This window comes from Anoplophora glabripennis, unplaced genomic scaffold, assembly GCF_000390285.2.
Source record: "Anoplophora glabripennis isolate ALB-LARVAE unplaced genomic scaffold, Agla_2.0 scaffold244, whole genome shotgun sequence".
Taxonomy (NCBI): Eukaryota; Metazoa; Arthropoda; class Insecta; order Coleoptera; family Cerambycidae; genus Anoplophora; species Anoplophora glabripennis.
Window position 1 is genome coordinate 12,083 of NW_019416393.1, and position 24,807 is coordinate 36,889.

General features: G+C 31.1%; 1 protein-coding gene across 3 annotated transcripts in view; it reads left to right on the forward strand.

The window, feature by feature from the left end:
• The first annotated feature begins 7,830 nt into the window (after window positions 1-7,830).
• Window positions 7,831-24,807, forward strand: part of LOC108906939 (growth factor receptor-bound protein 14) — a 700,528-nt gene continuing 683,551 nt past the window's right edge. For all 3 annotated transcript variants that reach the window (XM_018710384.2, XM_018710385.2, XM_018710388.2), the window contains exon 1: window positions 7,831-8,203. In XM_018710384.2, coding sequence (XP_018565900.1) covers window positions 8,170-8,203 — 34 coding nt within the window. In that variant the 5' untranslated portion in view covers window positions 7,831-8,169. The remainder of the gene's footprint in view (window positions 8,204-24,807) is intronic.

The window sequence follows — 24,807 nt, forward strand, 5'->3', positions numbered from 1 at the left end:
CTGGCTGAACCCTACCACGTTCTGCAGTGGCTATTTCCTTTTCCTTACCTTTATTACGATGCAATATTGTGCATTATTACAATACAATATTGTGAATAGTAATAAATAACAATATTGCATCAGAGATATGTAGGTATATAGATAAATTTTTTGCAAATGGTACCGGCGCATCCGCCAAAAAATATACAAGAATTTGGAACAAATGTTATTCAGGAAAAAGTTTCTATACTATGGAGTTATTCATAGGAACATTAATTAGGTACTTTCAATTAGTTTTGAAAGATGGCAACTGTATTATTTGATGAAAGAAATGAGAAAAATGCAGGGTTTTTAACAAGCTCTATGACAAACTTTGACAGATGGCAGCTGGGTTAATTTCAAACATTTTTTCTTATATGAACAAAGGTCCGATTCGTTTTTGTTTAGAAGTTAGGTACAAGCAACTTAAAAAATATAATTTCATATTTCAATCAAAGTAGCCTGATAAATAAAAATGATGGTTGCTATAACAATATCTAATAATTATTATTTATGTTTAAAGTTTATTTTATTTACTTTATTTAACCAAATTAACAAATCTATAAGACTATAAAAATTGTTCTAAATGTCCACCCTCGGCTCGATTGCAAGCCTCACATCGGCGAACTAAAGATTCCGTCACTTGACGGATGAGATTTGGTATTTGGATCATTTCTTATTTGTTCAGCTCTCGGGTTAGCTTAGCTGCATCCTGAATTCTTACAAGTAACTGTTGATGGGTAGTGACTTCAACACGGTAGAAGTCCAAAGGAATTAGATCTGAGCAACGCGGTGGCCATGCTATTGGACCTTATTGACCTGTCCATTTATTTGGGAAATGATAATTTAACCAAGCAGTTACTTGTCTCCCTCTATAGAGGTATGGTGGTGCACCATCGTGATGATACCATATATTTTGAACAATATTAAGCCCGGATGTTTCAGATCGTCATTTTATTTTTAAGATTTGAAATATTAGTTAGTGTTTGTAAAAAAAATGGATAAATATTAAGTCTTTCTTATCAAAAGAATAGTCTCCCATTCATCTGAGATTTTCGGTAAAACGATACACTATACCGATTTTCAGCAAGTATACCTTTTTTATGTAGAATTGTCCACGGAATCTAAAAATGAATCCCAAATGATTATTAGGTCATTGGCATAGAACTTGGGGTAAAAAAATCCCGCTTTACTACTCATTCATACCCCACTGACCTATAAAAATTTGTAAATTTTATAGTAAATTATACAAATGTGTAAATGTTAACACCATACCAAAGAATCAATTTGTTGTAAGCATACCAAAGATTTCATAAGTAATATGATTTTAAAAAACGACCAATACGGCCCTGTACAGTAAAAAAGCTGATACTTAGACCCTTGCTTTATATGGCAATTCTAAATTATTTATTGAGTTCTATTTGTGATTAAGGTTTGATTCCCCCGAACTAAAACACCCTGTATACAGGGTGTTTCTAAAATAGAGTTCCAAACTTCTGCTGCGTTTATAACTCATTAAAATAAGCCAAAAAGTTCCTATTAACATGTGCCCTAAAACGCACCCTTAGGAAGTTATATGCCCTTAAAAGGGCTCAAACAAAACTGTTTTTTTTTTCTGTTATTGACAAAACGGTCGCAAATAAATAGAAAAAAATGTATGGGTCTTACATAACTTTTTACGTTAAATAACATGGGCTACTCCGTTTTCCGACATGCAAATCATATGCGCCCCATTTAGGTTGGTGAAGGGGGTTTTCGGCCCGTAATTTTTTTTATTTCTATTTTTTACAATTTTCTCTCCAGATTTATAAAATCTTAACAATTTTACGTAAAAAATATTATCTTTGTCCAAATCGATATTTCCACTGGTTTTCGAGTAAATTGAGTTTGAAAATTACTCTGCTCTTTATTAAGTTATTAGGCCAAAAATTTAAAAAATCTGTTTACCATGGCAAATAAAAGACTGACGTTGCCACAACGCTTAACAATTTAAGTTATTGATAAACTGTCAATTGAGCTTTGCAGTGTTTAATTAGTAAAAGTGATGAGTGGAAAATTGTGGAATGAATATTCTGCCGGGGAAATGTTGAGAATGTTACAGAAGGCCTTTAGAAAGACTAAAAAAGGCAAAGAAAGTGTTAAGGACGATAGCGTCCAGGACGACCATCAACGTCAACTGAGAAACAACATGCTAATCAAATCGAAGATCTTGATACTGTTGGCATTTTAAAAGGTTCAGTAAATACTATTTTAAAAGATTTGTTGTACCTTAGACGCGAGATAACTTTTGTGCCGAGCGGTTTGGGTTTTTAAAAACAAAATTTCTTTTATTTCAAAAATTTTCACAAAAGTATCGATGAATTAAAGTCGAAATAAATACAATAATCTCAAAGATATGAGCTCTGTATTACCTCTAGACAATAACTGGCTAAACAATGAACTTGACCCATATTTATAAGTTTAGCAGAACAATGAAACTGCAAGGGTTGCAAAGTCAGCATCTTATCGGGATTGATAATTCGCGTCAAATCTCGTTTGGTTCCAAAAACGCTCAACTTTTTGGAAAAACAGCGTCGGGTTTTGATGATTTCTGACTACCAAGACGTCATGAAACGCATCATTCCTGTGGATCGAGTGGATATCATGCAAAAGGTGAACCAAGACCAAGAAAACCAGAAACTAAAAAGACAGTTTTCTTTGATTATCGTGGCGTAGTGCACTATGAATTTCTTCCAACCGGCCAAACTGTTAACAAGGAATATTATTTGAATGTTATCCGTCGTTTGCATGATGCTATTCGCCGCAAGAGATCGGAATTATGGCCAGACAACTCTTGATTTTTGCATCATGATAATGCACCGGCTCACACAGCATTGATAATTCGAGACCACTTCGCCATTTCAGCTCATATCGCTCCGCAATCCGCAACTACTGTATTCGCTTGATTTAGCATCGAGTGACTTCTGGCTATTCCATAAACTCAAAAGACTACTCCGTGGACACTGTTTCAACTCGATCAAGGAAATAAAAGCCAAATCGACGAAAGCATTGAAGCAAGGTGACCAACTCCTCAAAGTGATAATCCGGGACACTTTTATGAAACCAAAAAAAAAAAATTGTCAAACACGTTGCTTCATTAAATTAGACCACTAAAATAAAACTAGCTACGTAACAGGTGAAGATGTGTACCTGGCCTAGTATATGTACTTTATTTAAATTTATATTTTGTTTGGCTGTGAATAGCTTTTTAACGCTTTTTTGTTTTGAAAGACACTTTATTTCCCGGCACGTACACGTTCTAAAAACTGGAACCTGTCCCGGCCAGTCCGGTACGGTTGGTCACCTTGATTGAAAGTCATGCCGGAAAAGAACTTTTGTCGGGTAGACATTACTTCGAAGGTGACGAAATTGATTTGGGAGCATAAATAAAGATTTTTTATTTTTTAAACAAATTCACCTTATTTTTTGATCAACATTAGCCGACATGACGATTCAAGGATGCTCTCTAAGGTGTTCAACATTAATAATTTCTTCAAAGTAACTAGTATTTTTCATACTACCCCAGAAAAAGAAATCGATTAGATTCAAATCAGGGGATCGTTATGGTTAATGAGTAGGAGTATTTTAGTCTCTTTCGATTTGGCGATTTGGAAATAATTTATTATTTAAAAAATTAAGGTGCGATCCGTAATCATATTGTGCGGATTCAATTAGACGGTGCTCCAGCTCAGTACGGTAGAAATGTGCATCAGTATTAAATAAATGATTAATTATTTACAAACCGGTGGACTCAACGTTACCAAAACATCTCTGCTCAATGGCCACCATGATCTCTAGATTTATAATCCAATGAATTTCTTTTTCTGAAGGTATTGTTTATGTTGAAGAAATTAATAATATTGAACATCTTAGAGAATTAATATGGCGGTTAACGAACTTTGGCAGAAAGAAGTTGTTTTTTAAAATAGTAAAATTATTTCTGATACAAAAGTTGATTGAAATGTACTTTTATTATTAATACAGGACCATTACTAATAATGTATGAGTATTTACATAATTTTAGTTGCAGTAATTTATTGAGAACTTGTTTAATGATGCATTGTGTTCGAGACATTAGGTATATTATTCGAAAGTTTTTTTTTAACTTGGTTAAAAACATGTCCTTTTTTATTATTTATCAAAATTCCGCTCGATGTTATCATCATCATCATAAAGCATTATGTACTTTTATGTACAGTTCGTTTTAAAAATTTTGCTCCCCTCGTTGAAACCGATATCAACATCACGATGACCTAGGAGTTATTAAAGTGGGTTCGCTCCTACAAAGCTTAGGCCCAGAAGAAGAAGGACACATTAAAGATTTCTAGCTAAGGCTAAATAATCGCAAATTGTGTACCAAAAAGAATCGAAAAAAAATCCATAGGTGTATACACGGTGTTTCTTAATAACGTGCTAATATTTAAGGTTATTCTTGGGTCCATTTTAAGAAAAAAACTTCATATGAACATATGTCCTAAAAGTCTTAACTTTTGAAATACAGGGGGCTAAAGTTTTATGAAAAAACATTTTTTATGATTATATACTTTGGTATTGCCCTAGATATTTTTTCAAATTTGGTACACGCCTTCCATTCATCGAGATGCAGTTTCTGATGTATAAACAATTTTATAATTTTTGCCAGTGGCGTCTGTACAGGTTTTGTATTGAATATTTTTGAAGAAAAATATGTTACGCCACTGCTTTTTCTTAAAGTAAAAATCATGTTTGAAATTCTCATTCCTTTCTGAGCAAATGTGGTGTAACATATTTTTCTTCAAAAATATTCAATACAAAACCTGTACAGACGCCATTGGCAAAAATAATAAAATTGTTTGTACATCAGAAAATGCATCTAGATGAATAGAAGGCGTGTACCAAATTTGAAAAAATATCTAGGGTAATACCAAAGTTGTCATAAAAAATGTTTTTTCATAAAACTTTAGCACCCTGTAGTACAAAAGTTAAGACATTTAGGGCATAGGACTCAAGAATAACCTCCTTAAATATTAGCACGTTATTAAGAAACACCCTGTATACCTATAAAATAGCTGGGGAGTATAAAGATCATGGCAACCCCGATTTTCATTTGTTTTTTTTAAGTACACAAATCTCTATAAACTCATAACAATTGCTATGCAATAAATATCTTTGTCAAATTTGAAGTTAATATCTCGAAAACTGTCGGATGTATTAAAAAAAACGATTTTAAAAATTCTACTTTAGCGTCTTGCATATTTTAAAGAGAGCATTTTTGTATACAGGGTGTTAATGATAAATTTTGCCAAACTTTAACGGCGTATTCTACCGATAAAAATCAACTTTTGCCCTATAAAAAAGTAGGGGGACAAATTGATTGTACATTTTAAAAACCAGTGGCGTACGATTTTTTTCAAAAAAGGTCCCCTACTCGCCCAATAACTACGCCACTGGAGTGTATTTTGGAATAAGTTATACATGAAAAAATAGTTCCTACTAAAAAATGTCATCCCCCAAATTTTATCACACAATCTTTTATGCCAGTGAAGTTACAGGAAAAATAATATAAATATTTGAATAATTTAATAACCTGTATCTATGTAGGGAAGCGTCCTATCAAAAATTTTTATAGGGCAAATCTTGATTATTTTTGTCTGTAGAATTCGCCATTAAAGTTTGGCAAAACTTATCATTAACACCTTGTATATAGGTAAATATGTCCAAATCGCCTTATTTTGATCTCAGGAGTCTGTGGTGCTCGGATTGTCGTTTTTTGGGACAGAATGTATATAGGTATGGTATAATATTTTTTATGAGCCAAATGAGAAGTTTTAGAAATTTTCCTGAAATTGGCCAATCACTTGCCTCGCGATTATTTAAATAAGATATATTTAATTAGGAAGATGGCAAAATTCATATGTGATCTGGCTAAACTTACCTTAGTCCAATAGCTGAGTGTCAAAATCAAAATAATTGATGTATTTAAACGAAATTTGGTATCCCGGAAAAATTTAAAATTTCTCATAACTTTGGCATACATTCTAGATGGCGCCACTTAGGCCGACAGAACTTTTATAGTTCATAAATCTTTTGCTACACACTGTATTTTCTATCACTTTTACATAAAACATGTATTTTTTCTAAGAATTACCGTTCTCGAGATATTTACATTTAAAAAATTCAATGTATGACATGAGTTAAAGAATTTAATTTTTATTTTACTGAACTGAACAGTACATTATAACCGTGAATTATGTTATTAAATTTTCAAAATGGCTTTCATCTTCTTTCATACATTTTCTAATTATTTTTGTTAAAGATTTACGGACTTTAAAAAATATGTTGGGTTGATTTCTAATAAACTGTGAGGCATTCAATACCTGGTTCCATAATTCTTGTCGCCTGCTAATTGAGTGAGAATAAACTAATGTTTTCAAGAGGCCCCACAACTAATAATCCAAATGATTTAAATCAGGACTGCGAGGTGGACATTGGAATTCACTTCCTCTTCCAATCCATCGATGAGGAAATTGCTCATTTAAATAAGTACGCACTTCACGAGAATAATGAGCTGGCGCCCTATCCTGCATGAACCACATGCTCTATCTGATGTCTAAAGGCCAAGTATCCATATCGTCAAAAAGTTCAGTTCGCAGGAAATTTAAATAAGAATTATTCTTTAGACTTGGTGGTAATTCATATGGACCCAGTAAGTGATCTTCTATGAACCCACACTACACATTAATTTTAAATTCGTGATAAAGTGAATCTACAGTTGAAATCACATTGAATCTTTTAAATACAAATTTCTTGAGAAGGGTAATGCCTACCGATATCAAGAAAGTATACCTTTTTATGTAAAAGTGATAGAAAAAGAGACGCTGCTATCAGAAAATAAGATACAGTGTGTAGCAACAAATTTATGAACTATAAAAGTTTTGAGAGGCGACGTAAGTGGCGCCCTCTAGAATGTATGTGAAAGTTATGACAAAAATTTGAATTTTTCATGTCAAAAAATCCCTGCACACCAAATTTCGTTTAAGTACATCAATTCTTTCTAACGTTATTTAAAAAATTTGAAAATAAAGTTTCGATTTTAACACCCCTGTAACTATTAACTTTTGAACTAAGGTCATATTGGTCAGATTGGCCAGATTATTATGACGTCACAAATCACCTGTTACTCTCCGTATAATTCATTACGGAACACCCTGTATAGTAGAAACTGAAAAAATAAAAATCAAATTTAATTAAATTAAAACGCCACAATGTTTTTGTTAAAGATTACGATGAAACAATTTTTGTTGTGGAATAAGGCATCACATTTTAATTCCCTAGTTTAATGTTTTAGGAACAGAGTTTCAAAAAATCCTCTTAATGCTCAGGCTTTTATTGGGTCACGTTGTATTTGTATATCTATTGAGGTACATCATTTGTACATTTACCGAGAAATTTTGTATATAGATAGATACGTATCGTTAAATATTAACAGATGGGCCGTACCAGTTCGCCAATGAGTCGAACAAAGCGTTCGAATATTTGCGATACACTAGAATTTGGCATTGCGTAAATTAAAATCATGCGAAGCATGAAAAATTCCGTAGTAAAACTCTTTTTAATCGTTGCAAAATCAATCACCCACGTGTCGGTGACGTAAAAATTGTAGGGCAACAGCCAATGAATCGGCGACGACCTCACGGCCTTACCCTCGGATCGTGCGCAGAGGCCCCGTGCGTAGCACGTCGTAGTGTTTTGACTCGTTCAAATCGTTTATGGTTTCAGTTTGTGCAAGTTTACGAAGGTGTGTACTTTGCTAATTTTTTATCGACGTAACTTCGCGCCACTTTTTTGACATTGCTATTTTTTCGTTTGTTCGAGTTTTCGTGTTGTGATTTTTCGTAGATATGAACTTTGTTTGGTAATAGTTGTGTGTGTGGGAATCCGTTTTTATTAATTTTGTCACTGTTGGACGGCGTTGTTTTTTTGTGTTTACATTGTTTGTTGGCTGTTCCTATTACTCCCGAAGTGTAATTGGTTCGTGAACAATCCGGCGCTCATTGAACGTCGCCGATTTTTTTTGTGATCCGGTGCATAAACGTTGAAATTATTGGAAATACACTGAGAATCCGTGCCAACATGATGAATATGCGGCGACATGACATAGCTAGCCGTAAGTATTAATTATTATTGTGCTATAAACCGTTATTATTTTATATTTGGGGTATGTACATACTCAAAAGCTATTAATATTTTGCAGATAGTATAATGGTTGACCTTGTAAAAAGTCGTCTGGAATTCAAAAAAGTTCAGAAACCTATAAAACATTGGTATTTAAAAATCATGTAAAAAAGGTTCACTTCTTTTTCTTCCCAGACTTTTGAATCCGAATTTATACGTACATATTAAGTACCTACATACATCACCACTAGATTCTACGCTGAAAATTAATGGGGGAATTCATATAAAAATTCTAGACGCTTCATTTCTAAGACACAGTACAGTGTTGGAGTTAAAAAAATCTAAATCTAATTTTAGTAATGTCTCAAATCATATCAAATTAGGTACATGAAGATATAGACTTCTAACATGAAATAAAATAGTCTATTTTAATTTAAAATATATACATGCTTTTGTCGTTTTATTGGTTTTCAAGATTCTTATTTTTTTCATATCACAAAGTATAAGTTAATGTACAATCTTTTAAAAGACCATGGTATTTATTTCTGAAACAATCTATGAATAATAAAATATCTGTGAATTCTAAATACAATTTTTATTTTAATCAACGGCATATCATTTATTAAAAAAAATAAACTGACATTTGCACGCCAATTTAAATAAAATGTCATTACAGTTATTTATAGGTATTAGATATTTATTATGATATGCCTCTTATTAAAATAAAAATTGTTTTATTTTATTGAAAAAAAATTATCTTATTTCACATCCGAGTTCACATCCATAGAAACTGATTTTTCAATGTTGCCCAATTTATTATTTGTTACAAACGTGGCAACTTTCTGGTTTTTTAGATTTGGAAAAATGCTAAATAAGAAAGTTGTGACTATGAAATGGAAGTATTTATTTATTTATGTAATTTTCCAACAAAGTGTTTACACATGTTAACAGAATAAAATGAACAATTTAGAAGTACTGATTCTACAGGGTGTCTCTAAAAAGTCAGGACAAAATTCTACCACATATTGGTAGGGCCAAAATATGATCTAATCCAAGTTATTTTAGTCCAATTTTTGATAGTTTTCGAGATACGGGGTATTGAAGTTACAATTTGATTTTATTTTTTCTTCAATAATAATAATTATTATTAATTGTAGTACCTAAATAGGAGTTTTCTTTCACGGAAAACTGAAATCTGAAATCTGGTTTCGAATTTGCTGCAAATTATTAGAGGGCGCCACCTACATAACTTTACCTGCATTTAAATTATCATAACTTTTTTGTGCCTTGACGTATTGAATTTTTAAATCATCAAAAATTCTTATTCTCCGAGTTTTTTGTTTAAAGAAAGGTATACATTGTATGTCGTTTTGAATAACCGTTTTTTGGTTATCTGGATTTAGAGATTTCGTTTCATAAACTTGCTATTTCCTTCTTTCCCACTTTATTCAGTTTAATGATTGCTAAATTAATTCTAAGACTTTGTAGCATGTTCAGAGACCAACGAGCCAAAAACGATATAAACTTGTAGATGTGGATGTACCATGAATTTTAAAGTTCTAAACAGAAAACAATGTAACGGTGTTAGATCCGGTGAACGTGGTGGCCAACCCTCAGAAGTTTAATTCCCTTTACCGTTCCTTCTATTTTGAAAAACTCATTCAAATGATTACAATGCAATTATACCGCGAATATATACTGCGTTCCGCTAAAACATAATAGGTATATTGCTACTATTTGGCAACATTTCTGCAATCATTTTACATTATTTTACCAAGTTAAATATTAGCTGACAGGACATAAAACTATATTAAAATACGTAATATCTCGAAAACCGTTAAAGATGAGTATCACATCTATATAAAATATTTTTGAAAAGTTCTTTTGGCGGTGTTCCATTAAAAAACAAATTAGGTTAGGTTAATAATCATGGAAATGTGACTGTGACATCCAATACTTTATAGTGTGTTGAATAACATTTTTGAAAATTTATACAATTTTGATTCTAAAACTTTTTTGTATCTCGAAAAGTAACGGAGAAAAGTGGTGGGGGTAATTTTCGCGTGGCCACTCTGTACAATGCGCGCATGCGTCGTCTTTCAGCTCACCCCGTTCTCTGTCTATCATTTGAGCACAAAGCGATACTCTATACCAGTAAACACTAATAAGTAATCATAACATGATAGATGTGACATCATATAGCATATTATGCTTCTCGTTACCTATGTTTTATGTGCTATAATATCTCACCCATACTCGGAATAGTAGTTAGTAAAATGCTCTCTACAATAGTCTCCAAAGCTTAAAATTGCCTTATTCTAATGGCTACTGTGAAAAAGTGTCCTATGATAAGTATTAAAGTATGTTTTAATTTAAAAAGAGTGACAGACAAAATTTAGACAATATTTACTATTTTTTAAATAGAACACTTTGTATATTATTTGGTATTTGAATAGGACTACAGTGAGGAGATTTCATGAATTCGTCTCTAATGCTAAGAAAGTTATTATTATAACATGTCAAAAGTAAATGTGGTCATATTATTATAAATAAACCCATCATACCTTATTATTGTAAGCCTAAAAAAGCCTTCTATTCAAGCATGAATTAGTATATATCGGATGTTACATTAAAAAAATGTATTCGTCATGCGTTTTTAATAAACCTTAGGTATATAAAATTTAATATACCTACCTAATCGTCTATTTCCAGTTAGTAAATACTACTTTCTTAGATTTCTTTTCCTAAACTTAAAAACCAAAAAGTTATAACGAGTAATAAATTACAGCAGCACTGAATGAAAATCAGTCTTTCTAGACAATGGTACATTTTATAAATATGAAACATTTTTTGTAGTATAGGTAATATCTGGGGATTCCAAATGTCTAATTCTTTAATTTTAGTCAGAGGCGTATCATTTATTGGAAAACAATCTCTTTAATTACATTTACATAACACTAGATTTTTCAATTCAAGTGAAACTATACCTAGGTCGGAAATATTATTCCTTATGTTACAAAAGAAAACAATTGCCTCGAGAATTACTGACAAATAAAAGTTTAATCTCAGTGTATATTGGAAACGAAAAGTCTATCCATAAATTTTTCTAAGAACTACCTTTATTAATTTTTATTGTAGAATCTAGTCGTGAAATTTGGTCCATTCTTTAAAGTATAGACATGGCGGTCTTCATAATTATCGAGATAATTATGCCCTCGATTATGCCACTAGAAAAAAAAAATTCTGTATCAGTTTTGAAGTACGAAAATGTTATACTAAACAAAACCGACCCTTTGACTTTCTTGCATAGCTATAAATTATGAAAATAAGAAACGTAGGAACAACTGGCCAATATTTTGTTTTAGAAACGCAATAAAGTTTCTGTCGAGGCTTCTGCTAAATGGTGTGTAAATTATTAATACGCGTTCTTGTAATGCGCTTTTGAATTAATGGTCGATTTATTTTTTAAATTAAAATAAAAGAATTGATCACGGATTAAAGCCGTTTTATTCATACGGTGGTACATACATTTTTATTCCGTCGTCTTTGTTTAGATAACATACAGGGTGTTCGTAAATAAGTGCGAAATATTTTAGAGGATCGTTGCCAGTTATTTTGTGAAAACAAGTTCTGATAAACGTAGGTCGAAATATGCTTCGTTTCCTAGATACAGTGTTTAAATTTTAATTTTTTATTTATAAAATAAACACTATTAGCCAAAATAACGACTCGTTGTTGTTATGGAGCTAGGAGCTTTCAAAGGTAACTTGATGGACTACAAAAATGGGGAAAATATTTTTGTATAATTTATAAGAAAATGATTTTCAAAGTTCGATATCTCGAAAACGGATAAGTTTAGGTACCTGATGAGGTGCTATATGAAATTTGTTTAGAATTTCGAGAAGAATTTAAATATGGAATAATATACAGGGTGTTCTATTAAAGAAAAAGCAACTTTATTTCGTCATGACTTTTTGATTGATCCTGTATACTTAAGGTTTCTTTATTGTAATAGATTTAAACAAACCCTAATGCGTTTGTACCTTATGATTTTTCGATAGCTATCTTACAGTAAGAGTATTTTTTTTAAATTTTAATATCCTAAATTTCAGAAAGAGGGTTCCAGGAGCAGTATTATTCTGAATTTAAAAGAACAGGGCTCCAAGAAAAAACATTTACAAAAGAAACTGTTCTTATAAATTTATTGTTATTTATTATCTACTGTTAGAGAATTTAATCAATAACTTGATTACTTATGTAAAATTATGTTTATTTATGTAGTACCTAATTAATGTTTTACGGCATGCTAAGTAAATAATTTCATAGTCAATTTCTATTATATTAAAACATGAGTTAAAAATTAAGTTCGTACTTATAAATAGCTGTTAAGTACCTTGTATGCACTTCTTTATTATTTTTCATAGATATAAGTAGTATGAAGGAAAAGAAATCTGACTTTTTGTCGTTGCAGAAATTAGGTTAATTTTTTAATATACCTACACGGACACATATCTAAAAACAAATTTCTTTCTGTATCTTTAGGTCTGTCCTTATAAGATCGTTTTCCTAATGACTGTTGAGAAATTCAAACAAAATATGGCCTTCTATAATATTCCGCGTTAGATAACATTCTTCATAATTATAATAATTATTATCATTATTGACATTTTATTAAATATATAATAAATTTCTATGCGTAATTGAACCTACACTTCTGGTTTAACATTATAACAAATAATCATAGGCCCGATATGTCAGGGTAAATGCGTTTTTCTTTTAAAAGACTAGAAAATTTAATTTAAAAAACTGTATTACATTTTCATTCATTCAAATTCTGAATAAAATTTAGTTATATTATCAGGGTAATCTATTTTTACTCAGAACTTAACGCTTTCGAAGCTACTGAAAGAACTTTTAGTAAGTCTTTTATGTTTAGGTACCTACCAAGAGTTACATATATACAGATTTTCACTGTTTAACAAAAAAAAGTTGCCTTCTTATCGAAAGCAACCGATGCATTTTTAAATGGGGATATATTAATTTTCCTGGTTAAGTATTTTTTTTAATAATTTGAGTTAGGAAAAAAATATTAAGATGCGGTTTGCGCAGGCTTATTGGTTGGTCATTTGTCTATTTTCTAGTCTAAAAAAAGTCATATCATCGCATTTAAATTTTTTGAGAAAATCCAATATTTTGGTTATAATATCGAATAACGCCCTCTATCGGCGGCCGTGTAGGTCGCAACTGTCATGATTACGAGAAACCTAAAAGCCCAAGAAATGCTCTTTTCAATGATACCAAATTTATCCAAATCCATTAAGCCGTTTCGAAGTTACAGGCATTTATTTCAAACAACATTCAAATACCCCCCACCACTTTATTTCGAAAGATAGAGAAAAATTGTTTTTACAAAAAATGTTCGACTTTAAGTTAACATTAAAACACATATACTTTTTGGGGAAAATCGCGAGAAACGTAACTTTATGTAATTCAAGATGGTGGAAACGCCCACTGGCGGCCATCTTGGAAACTTGAAAATAATTTCCAGCATTTTCCCTTGCCCACTTTACCTATAAAATTTTTTACCGTAGCTCTCTACGATCACTAGTTTCTGAGATACAGCCGCTTACCTCGCTTATTTGCCCACCCTGTACATACTGTTAGTACACATCATGGTACTAAATTTTTAAAATTTATTTCACCTTCGCTCTCTATTTTTCCCCCTTATTTCTGAATAATGCTTGAGTAATTGTAAAAATGAGAATTTTAGTACACAAATTCTGCCCAGCGGTTTTCTCTCGTGTAAACATTTTTATTCTTTACAGTAAATTGTTCTATCTTCAATGAAACTCAGTCTGTTACTCACGCTGTTTGCATAGGTTCTGATGATCTAGATTACATGCCTTGTGACCTCATAAACGACATTACGTACTAACTTACACGAGATTCTAGAAGCTGATTTAAGGATGAAAGGTCGAAAGTTCTTAATAAATTGAATGAGCGAAAGGTTAAACAGTGTCATCTTATGTTCATAAAGCCAATGTAGAGCTCAGATTATAAAGATGTATCATATGTAAATGTCCTTTAGAAGTTTAGTATATTCTTTTGGTGATGGTATTTTTTTTAAGTAATACTTAATTATTTTCCATGATAGTACTCAATTGTTTGAAAATAAATGATATGTATAGGTATGTAAGTAATTTATAATTCAGTAAAAACAAAAATAAAATTATTACTTATACGTTACGAACATAAAAAGTAATAAAAAAATTAAATACTTATCTGTTTTGTTTATAATTTTTTTTTCTTTTGTGGTGTCTTAAACAATCCCTGAAAAAAATCAGTGTGTCTCCATTGGATAGAAATATTTTGTAATATTTCCACACCAAGTCGTTTTACGATGCATTCGTATATTCACATAAATTTAATTGTTTATTGGTATTGTTTTTAATTTGGGCGCGAAAATCGCAGTGTACTTCATGCTCTGTGCAACATGTTCATTACTCCCGGCCCAGAAGTTAAAATAAAGTAAATTCAATACGTTGTTACTTTCTTATCCCAAAATTAATTGAGTATTTTACTCTTGTTTTTCGAAAAGTGATACCTATTTCACTGAAAACTGATCAACGTGATCAGATAAATTGGTCTGATAATTATGTACAATTATAATTGTTTTACATAATTCTATAATGAGTTTTATTATTTTTTATGCATTTAAGCAATTATTGCATCAAAGGCTCTGAACTGATAATTATACTTATATCAGTCAGTTATGGGTAATTAAAATTAAAAATTAATGTGTTGTAACACGCAATTTTATAGTCTGTAAAATACTAGTTGATAATTATATATTTTTTTTTAGCAGATACTGATCGCTGCTTGAGATGTGATCTTTATCAGAAGTTAATTTTCGTTTTGTTAAGCTGCGTATTTTCTTCGGTAATTAATTTCTTTCTTTTATTTTTAATAATATTTTCTTGAATCAATGATACATTTATTCGCGAATAATATATATGAACATTCCATATATATTATTTTGAGCTAACTAAAATTGATATGTATTTAATTACATATTCTTCACTAAAAAGACAAACGTACTTTTTTACGCAGTAAGAAAAACATTCGGAGAAATCCGAGATACTTATGAATTCTATGACTAATTTTAAACAAAAATGATTCTATTAACTTTCCCTAATTCCCAATGGTTCTTGAGATATCGGGGTGTGAAGTTGCCAGATCGTGTGGGTAGTTGATAAAGAGAAAATTACATTGTTGCGACTAGAGTGCTTAGAAAAAATGTTATTTATTTTAATAAAAGCGTAATGACTGTAATTATTAAAGCTGTCAATGTGACCACCGCCTTGTGTAATGCATAACTCAATCCTGTGTCGAAGCTCTTGTTCCCAGTTGTAGTTATCCATATTGTTTTTCACCTCGTCAAGTGCTGCATGAATCTTCTCAATGAGTTGATCCCATTGAATAGGTAAGTGTCTTCACATGTCCCCACATGAAAAAATCCAACAGGTTGAGATCCGGAAATCGCGGTGGCTAAGCAATGAGACCACCATCAGATAAAAAGAACATAGTCCTTCTGATTTGAAGAGGAATGTTCTGAGGTAGTAGCGATAGATCTTCTCCAAAAAAGTCCGGTATATCTATCTACTGTTCAAATTTCTATCGAAGAAATGGTCCGATAACTTTATTATTAATTATTCCAGCCCAAACGTTTACGGAGCATCTTCTTTAAAAATGGGTTTCTCGAATAGCACGAGGGTTTTCAATTGTCCACACATGATCGTTGTGGAAATTGTTGATTCCATCTCTTGTAGCTATTTAGCTTCGTTACAGAAAAAGGTTCTTGAAAGTATATTCAGATAATTGCTCCACTTTTCACAAAGACGAACTCTTTGGGGAAGATCCGTGGGAAGAACGAACGAACGAACTTGTACCGGTAGGTAATGATAGGGATGCAGTCCGTTTTCTCCCAAAATGTCTTGCAGAGCCGTCCTACTTTGTCCAGTAAGTACAGAAATTATTCAAGTACTTATACTAGGATCATTTTCAACAAACTCAAGCACTTCTGCAGCATTGTTTCTTCGCGTAACTTTCACAAGTCGGTTTGGAGATACTGAACGTTTGCTTGTCTGGGAGACAGCGGTTTGGATATAGTCGTTGATAGTCCATAACTGATAATAATAATAATAATAATTTTTATTTCCTCTAAGACAAAATACAAATTTGTATAGGAATTGTCAAAATAATTGCCTTACAAACTAAACCATAAAAAATTCGTCTAAAGTATAATAACAACTTTCGACTAAAAAACCTTTTAACACATTTTTAACAACTTTTAAACTTCTTTTAGCATGCTTAATGTGATCACTTATACTCGGCGGCCGAAATTATAAAGAGTGACTAATACATAATATAAAAACACTATTACCATAATGCGTATAAAATATAAAATGATTTCTATACGGTTCAATATTATTTATCTTTGTGCCGCTCGCCATGCACATCGGTGGAATCTATAATCGTGTATAGACTGAGTTACACTGAACGTCGATCTATATTTTATCTCTGTCTTTTGCACTTGGTAGGGAATAGGGAAATGCTTTTTTAGTGGGTGTAAACGGACTTGATTTGCCCGACCTGAGAAACGTCATAGCATAAGCGTAGACGAGGGGTCTAATTCCATGGCTATAATAAATTTATAAATTAAAAAAACACAACTGGGACGTTTTAAAATGCTGTAATAATTAAAATTGATCAAAGTGCCGGTTATAGCGAACCGTAAAAAATATTAGATGTTATGTTTTATGTATTTTTCAATATTGTTCTATATCTTTTTGCCTTTTACGCAGACACGCCAATGGATTTTCGTTCCCGGCACGCTTTATCCCCCTTACTAGTCCATGAGCTAGCGATGAATCACTATCTATAATTTTGGCCGTCGAGTATAATTGATTAAAAATCTAAAGACCAAGACATGTCGGTGAATTCAATGAAATTTTATATTTATAAAAATGTATATGATATTTATCATTTTGCCTTGTATTAATGCAGTGAATGATCCTATTCTTCAAAAAATTATATTTATTTATATACACATACACAGATAATTCATAAATCCACAGACAACATAAAGTTAAAATTCGAAAATTCTTAAATATATTCCTACACGACACAGTATTCGCAACACCTGCCGTACATCTTAATGTTTTTTTTGAACGATAAAAATATCTGAAAATAAAGTTGAACCACCCCCATAAGCACAAACCATACCTCAACCTAGACTCGAGTAAACCGTAATATATATTAAGTAGTTGTTCTTTAGTTAAAACAGATTTTACATTCCGAATTAAATATGTCACAGAAATTAACTTAATATTGAATTGTTCACAATCTAATTTCCAATTTAGACCTTCGTCAATAGCAATTCCCAAAAACTTTTAATAACATTATTACTAACCAAATTGTGCTTTCCAATTTTTAAAATCAATGAATTACAAATATTTTGACGATTGTGAAATTTTATATACTGAGTTTTCTCTACATTACAGTGCTGTTTGTTAGAAACGTACCAGTTATTTAAGATATCTAGCACCCTATTACATTTATATTCTACATCTTATCAGATTTAGCTGAAATAATAACAGATTGATCATCGGCATACATAGAAAGAAACATTTCTGGTATTAAAGTATCTAATTCATTGGTATATAAAATAAACAGTATCGGACCCAGAACTGAACCTTGAGGAACTCCTATTTCAACTGCTTTACTCTCCGAGTTAAAAATTTTGTGTAAACCACCGTGTTCATCACAATAAGTCAAGCTTACATATTGTCTCCTATCTTTCAAAAACGAGGTGATTCAATCTAAAGGTACGCCCCTTATACCATATGCATATAATTTTGTCAATAATTTATTATGAGGCGGTGGTACTACCGTTGTAATATCCATACACGAAAATCATGTCCGCGTATTCTTCATTTGAATAAATTAGGTAGATTTTAACACAAATGATGTAAAGAATAAAAAAGAAGCAACTGTCAATAATGGCAATTAAGTAGTAGTAAAAAAGAGTAACAACCGCCATTAGTTTTAGTAAAAATAAAACAGAAATATACCTGTTGATTTTTGTTTATTTAAAATATTATAAGCAATTTAAAATGGGTACCTACCTACTTAAGAGGGGCATGAAAAGATATATCGAAAATAGACCTTTACCAAAATCTGTTCATTTCAAAAACCGTATAGTTTATTAATATCATTTAGTAATACGTATGTAGATAGAATATTGGGCTAGGACTTGACATATTTTTTATTGCAAAATACCTTGTATTATTAAAGTTATAAACAATTGAAGTTCAATAACAAATGAATAATTCATGTCACAGATCGTGACTAAAATTTGTCATTTCCTGCCTATAGTCTTCAGTAAAGGGTTTCCTGAAAATTGGATTTAAATGCGTACTAATAATGACAATGAACAGATTTTTGTAAAATTATTATTTGTCAGCCATGTCAGCCATGTTTATCAGCCGCGATGTGCACCCAAGCGTATATACATATGTATACAGGGCAGTTTGGACATTCTGTCACAGATGGCAGTACCGATGCCGCTTTGCAGAAACCTGTTTTGTTTTCGCAGTAATTGATGATAGCATTGCCTAAGTAAGGGCGTGTTCACATGAAACGGTCGGCGTTGTCGGACGATGTCAGGGTGCTTTTTTTAATACACACACTAGAAAGAGACACAGGTATCACCCGACAATGCCGAGTGTTTGATGTGAATATACCTTAATACCTCAATCAAGGATGATGNAATTTTTGGAATTTCCGTTCTAAACTATATTTGTGTGTAGTGTTATTCACGTGAAAATTATACGCTCTTTATATTTGTTACTTTTTTTTATCTAGAAAGACATTGTATGAACCAAAGTTGTATGAAATGTTCCTATGATTTCCAAAACCGTATTTTCTTTAAATACAACACACTGTAGAACATATTTGGTTAGAACACTTTTTCAGTATCACAATCATATAAGGTTTGATAGATTTATCCCTAATAATAAGGAAGATATGACTAACAATAAACTCTGGACTACTTAGGCCATATCTCTCTTATTATTAGAGATAGACCTTTAAAATCTAATATCGCCCTAATGCTAACTAAGTAAGCGCTACATACAATTGTTTTTTCTAAGCACATTTTTGAAATTTAAAAATTTCCTACAACATTCTCCCATACAATTTTTTCGAAAGTACGGAAGTAAAAATCGATAAGAGAATAGAATGTTATGTGAATAACATTGTACATACTAAGATACATACTTTGATTACATTATTAAAAACACAATTTCTTCTACAGAGCAGTGTCGGGATACTTTAGAAATTTCTTAAACTGGTGAGATTAAAATTCTTTTCTTTTCAACATTCTTTCCAATTAGTTTCTATTTGTCTGAATCTTGAACTTATGATTTTTAAATTATAAGATCCTCCAGTATCATATAGAAAAATATACAGGGTGATTCAGAACATATCCAAAAAAAAAAATTTCTCATGTGCAGGGGACTCTTAGGAATACAATTTTGTAAATAAAAAATCAAAAAGGGCAGTTCGAAAATGATTTAAAAAATACACTTCTGCACGGCACTGGAAACTGCTGCACTGCAAAACCTGACCGCGCACAATGCGATCGGCATGGCGGCAAAGTGTGATAAAAACGGATAAAAACTTAATCTGTGGTTTTAAATAATAAAATAATTTGACATATCTGATGTTACAACAATTATTCAAAATTTTGTCTACCGACGTGTAAACACATTTGGGCCCGTCGTCGTACTCAGTTTCTACGAACTAACACAAATATTGTCTTGCCTCACCATAACACAAATGCTTCACCATAATACATATATTGTCTTGCTTCACCATAAATTAAAACGATATCCATCAACTCCGAGTTGCTATACACGCAAGCCATTTTTGACACAAACTACTAAAAAACTATTGTAAGCAGTCGGATTTCAGTATTCGGAGTCACTGAGGCCACGTGGCTCTCCACGCGTATTGCATGTCGCTAGAGACTACAGTTGTCCAGCTATGTAATGGTTGAAAGTACTATTAACATAATAATTTTTTTCTCGGAAACTAGAAGGATTTTACAAAAATTTTATTTATGATATCGACTCCATTTCTCCGTATCTATTCCCAAATTTTTTTTTGGATAAGTTGTAAATTACCCTGTATGTTGATATTATAGTACCATTTTACATAAAATGGAATTTGATTTCTTTTTACTAATATTTAAACAGTATGTTTTCCAAGCCTATGCCACGATTCAGGGGTTCTCTTTGAGACATTTTAGGCCTAAAAGCCTTAATGAGTGCCACTGGATTTCGAGCGAGATATAGCGTTTTGAAATTAAAAAATATAGGTTTACGTTACAAATATAACAAATAAAATACGCAAATGTGTCTGAAGATGTTTCAAATAGATTGACGAAACATGAATTGAATAATTAATTGCAAATGATACTGAGGCACTATCGCAAAGAATTCTAGAACTTTGAGGCCAATTAATATTTTCCACTATTTTTTATTGAAATTACAATTCAATCTTTTTAACTCTACGGCATTTTAATGTAATTTTATCCATAGAGCAACTTCGTGGGGCTAAGATATGTAATTAGGAAATACTCGTTAATTCTTGAAAGAAAAACGCTTAAATATAAACGAACTAAAATACACAGGTATTTCACATTTTCTTTATAAGACAAAATAAAAACTACAAATCAGAATCGTTTAAAGACAGGTAAAGCTTGGGACCTAAGTAAAATTCAGCCCATCTTCCTTGTTCTTCCTTGACATTTTGTTCCCTTATTTTAGAGTGGAACATTAAAATTTCATTTTTTTTAATATGTATAAATATCATTTTCAGTAATTTTACTTGAACAACATGCATCTCGAAAACTAAGTGTTTATCGATCAATGTTTACTGATTTTTTATATTTTGAGAATTTTTGTCGCCAGGTAAAATTCAGGATGCCCTGTATTTTAAGAGATAAAAATCGAGTTTAAAAATCCGAAACAGAACAAAGTTTATTTGATTTTCTATTTAATAAATTTAAATAATAAACAAATTACGATTTTATTAATTTAGTTTTAAATTATCTCTAACATTACAGTTCAACAAAACACGAAATAAAACATCTCTATGACGTTATGTGATTTAGAGATATTTCTAGTTATTTCTTAAATCATTTCTTATTAATCATATATCTAATTAAAATACGTTTAACTAATAACTAATCAAAAAATATAAAAGTGAAAGCAGTATTTCTATAAACCGTTAGTTACGTTATTTACAAAGAAAATGAAACATTCAACAAATCCTTGTCTAAAAGTATATTCAGAAAAAATATATATGTTTTAAAATATCTGTTACGTATCGCTATTCAGAACTCGTGCACAAAGTCGGGAGTTGCTATTTTTATTTGTGTGGAACTATGTTTTTTATGTTGTTATTATTAATAAAGAAATCAAAGGCACCATAAAGCATATATCTGCATACTAATGAACGTGTTTTATTTTAAGATAAAGATAGGTAACAATTGAGGCGATATTATTTCATGAGGTATAGGGTCAACGATTTTGGCCCCATTCTGGCCCCCTTCTATTTATGCTCCAAATTTATTGAAATAATATTCAATATTTTGAGTGGATGCGACTGCGTCAAATTGTTTCTTTACAGAATAAGTTATTTTGTACAATTGAAAATTCAAAACATCAATAAAATTGTCGGCTATCGTATGAACTATAGTTTGAAAAATTTTATTTAAAAAGTAGCTCTTTCTGTTTCCGTAAGTTATTTGAATGTTTTCTATTTCAATTCACATTTTCATATTTATTAGAAATTAAAATACTACTAGAAATAAATTTTACAATATTTTGAAATTATCTTAATGTTACTTCACAAAATTCCTATTATTCCAAACTTAATTTTTTAGAAGAAAATTATATGTACTGAAGTTTTAGGCTATACATATATACCGGGTGATTCATAAATAGTGACCAAAAATGAAGCCTCGTATTCTTTGGTGAATTTTAAGGGGTCTTTCGTATAAAGTTTTTATCTAATTTAAAAACTAGTAAGAGAAGTAATTTGAAATTGGGCACATGTATTTGTGCAAACGTTGTTCAAAGTCTGTGTTTCTTTCCTAAAATTTAGATACTGCAGTGGCGGAGATACAGGGTATCGGTAGTATATTTTTCTAAATAAAATACTACGCCACTGCTTTACGGTTTAACAATTTAACAATCATGATATTTTCGGAATCGTCTTTCAATTTTGTACAAATTACTACTCTCTTATGTTTCTCGAAAAAAGCCTGATTTTCTATTCTAGTAAAACAAAAAACGAATTGAAAACACGTCGATATTCGAATAAAATGTGGTTTAAAATTACAAAGCAGGCATTATGTCAATAATTTGATTATTATTACCATATTTGTTTTTAAAATATCAGTTACAAATTTTATTATCATTATTATTATTATTTCTAGGTTAATTTCTAATTTCTGAATTGTTATAATTAATTTTTATAATGAAATTTAACCACGAAGGGTACACCGATATTAATTTTATCTATGGATTTTGTAATGGAAACGCTTTACCGGCTTGCTGGGAGTATCAACATAGGTTTCCTAACAGACGCCGTCATCCCACACCAACAATTTTTTTCAGTTCGTGTTTTAAGTTTTACTCAAAAATCAGGCTTTGTTTCGAAAAACATAAGAGGGTGGTAATTTTCACAAAATTGAAAGGCGAATCCGAAAATATCATGATTGTTAAATTGTTAAACCATAAAGCAGTGGCGTACTATTTTATTTAGAAAAATATGCCACCACTGGAACATTTAAATTTTAGGAAAAGGCCTCAGATTTTGGACAATGTTTACATAAATACATTTGCCCAATTTCAAATTATTTCACTGACTAGTTTTTAAATTATTTAAACAAATAAAAAAATTTTTAAGTTGTATCTTTTTAAAGAAGCGTCCTAGATAAAAACTAAATATATAAAAGACCTACCTCAAAATTCACTAAAGAATACGAGGTTTCATTTTTGGTCACCGTTTGTGAATCACCCAGTGTAATATTTTGGCTCTTATGATTTTTTTCATAAGTTTAACAGAAAGAGAAANCAAAATTTCAGTTCGGCTATACTTCTTTTTACAAAAATATTCATAGATACCCCTCTATCTCCACCACTGGAATTACTATGCGATGATTTTTGGTGTCTTTCGCTGTAACATGACGATTTTCTTTGTCAACGGTTAGTTGTTGTTTATCTAAACTTTATCGGTTATTTTTGCCTAGGGAATGCCCTTTTGCGCATTTCCTCGTGGGACATCTAGCATGCATATTTTATATACACACCTAAAATCCATATTGTCACTTTTGTCACATTCCACATTATTTTCACAATCCACGTTTCCGGAAGTAGTATTGTTTCTAAAATGGAAGAAATAATTATTATGAATGAAAAATAACGCGATTTTTCTATGCATGTAAAGTAAATAATTACCGTTACAGTATCTACCTATTTCTTTTGATAAACAAATAATAAAAACTGCATACGTACTGTTTTTCGTGTCTCTTGATCCAACTTAATTTAATGGATTTGGCACGATTAGTCCTTTTCTTTCTTTTTCCAACAATTTTCGGCATTTTACGCGTATTATAATAAATCACTACACTATACTATACTGAGCGAAAACGGCAAGAAACTAAATGAATAAAAATAATTAAATGACGATATAAAATATAAGAAGAGCGGCAGTTGAATATTGAATATGAGCGAAAATGGCAAGAAACTAAATGAGAATAAAAATAAATGTAAAATATAAGATAAAAAGTAAAAAGCGGCGGCGGAACACCTGTATTTCATAGTTTTTTGTTTCCAAGTGACCAAATTAGTTGCACCATCGATTTCCTCAGTTCAATGTAATTATTTTGCTGGACTACTATTGCAGCCGGCAGCCGGCCAATTTTTTAGTTCAGAAATTCACTGCCCTCTACGAAACTTTATTAGATATACTTCCACATTTCTCGTGAGGGCGACATCTATTAACGAGAAGTTGTATTATGCTAGTTCTTTATGAAATATTTATCAGTACAAATCCTAATGAGAAAATTAAGAAAAGGTCAATGTGTCTCCATCTATGAAGTGTTACGACTTTTGATCATTTCATGCTCCTTTTAATTTGATTGCTGTAAGAATCTTAGTGGTTAAGACCACCTTATTTATGTCAAAAAATGTCCGGGTTTCTGGTGTCTATACGTACTGGAATTTCGATAAATAAAACATGCCGAACAAAAGTACAAAAATAATAAATAATACAGCACCTGAATAATAATAATAATAATAACAATAATAGAAGCAAAAGTACATGTTGTTTCTCTAAATAATTGCATTATTTAACAATTTCAGTATGTTGGGTATGCGTTTTTGTATTACTGATATTTAGACATATCGCTGTTAGTTTTTATTTTGGACAATTATTTATTACTTAGCTACTCACTAGGTA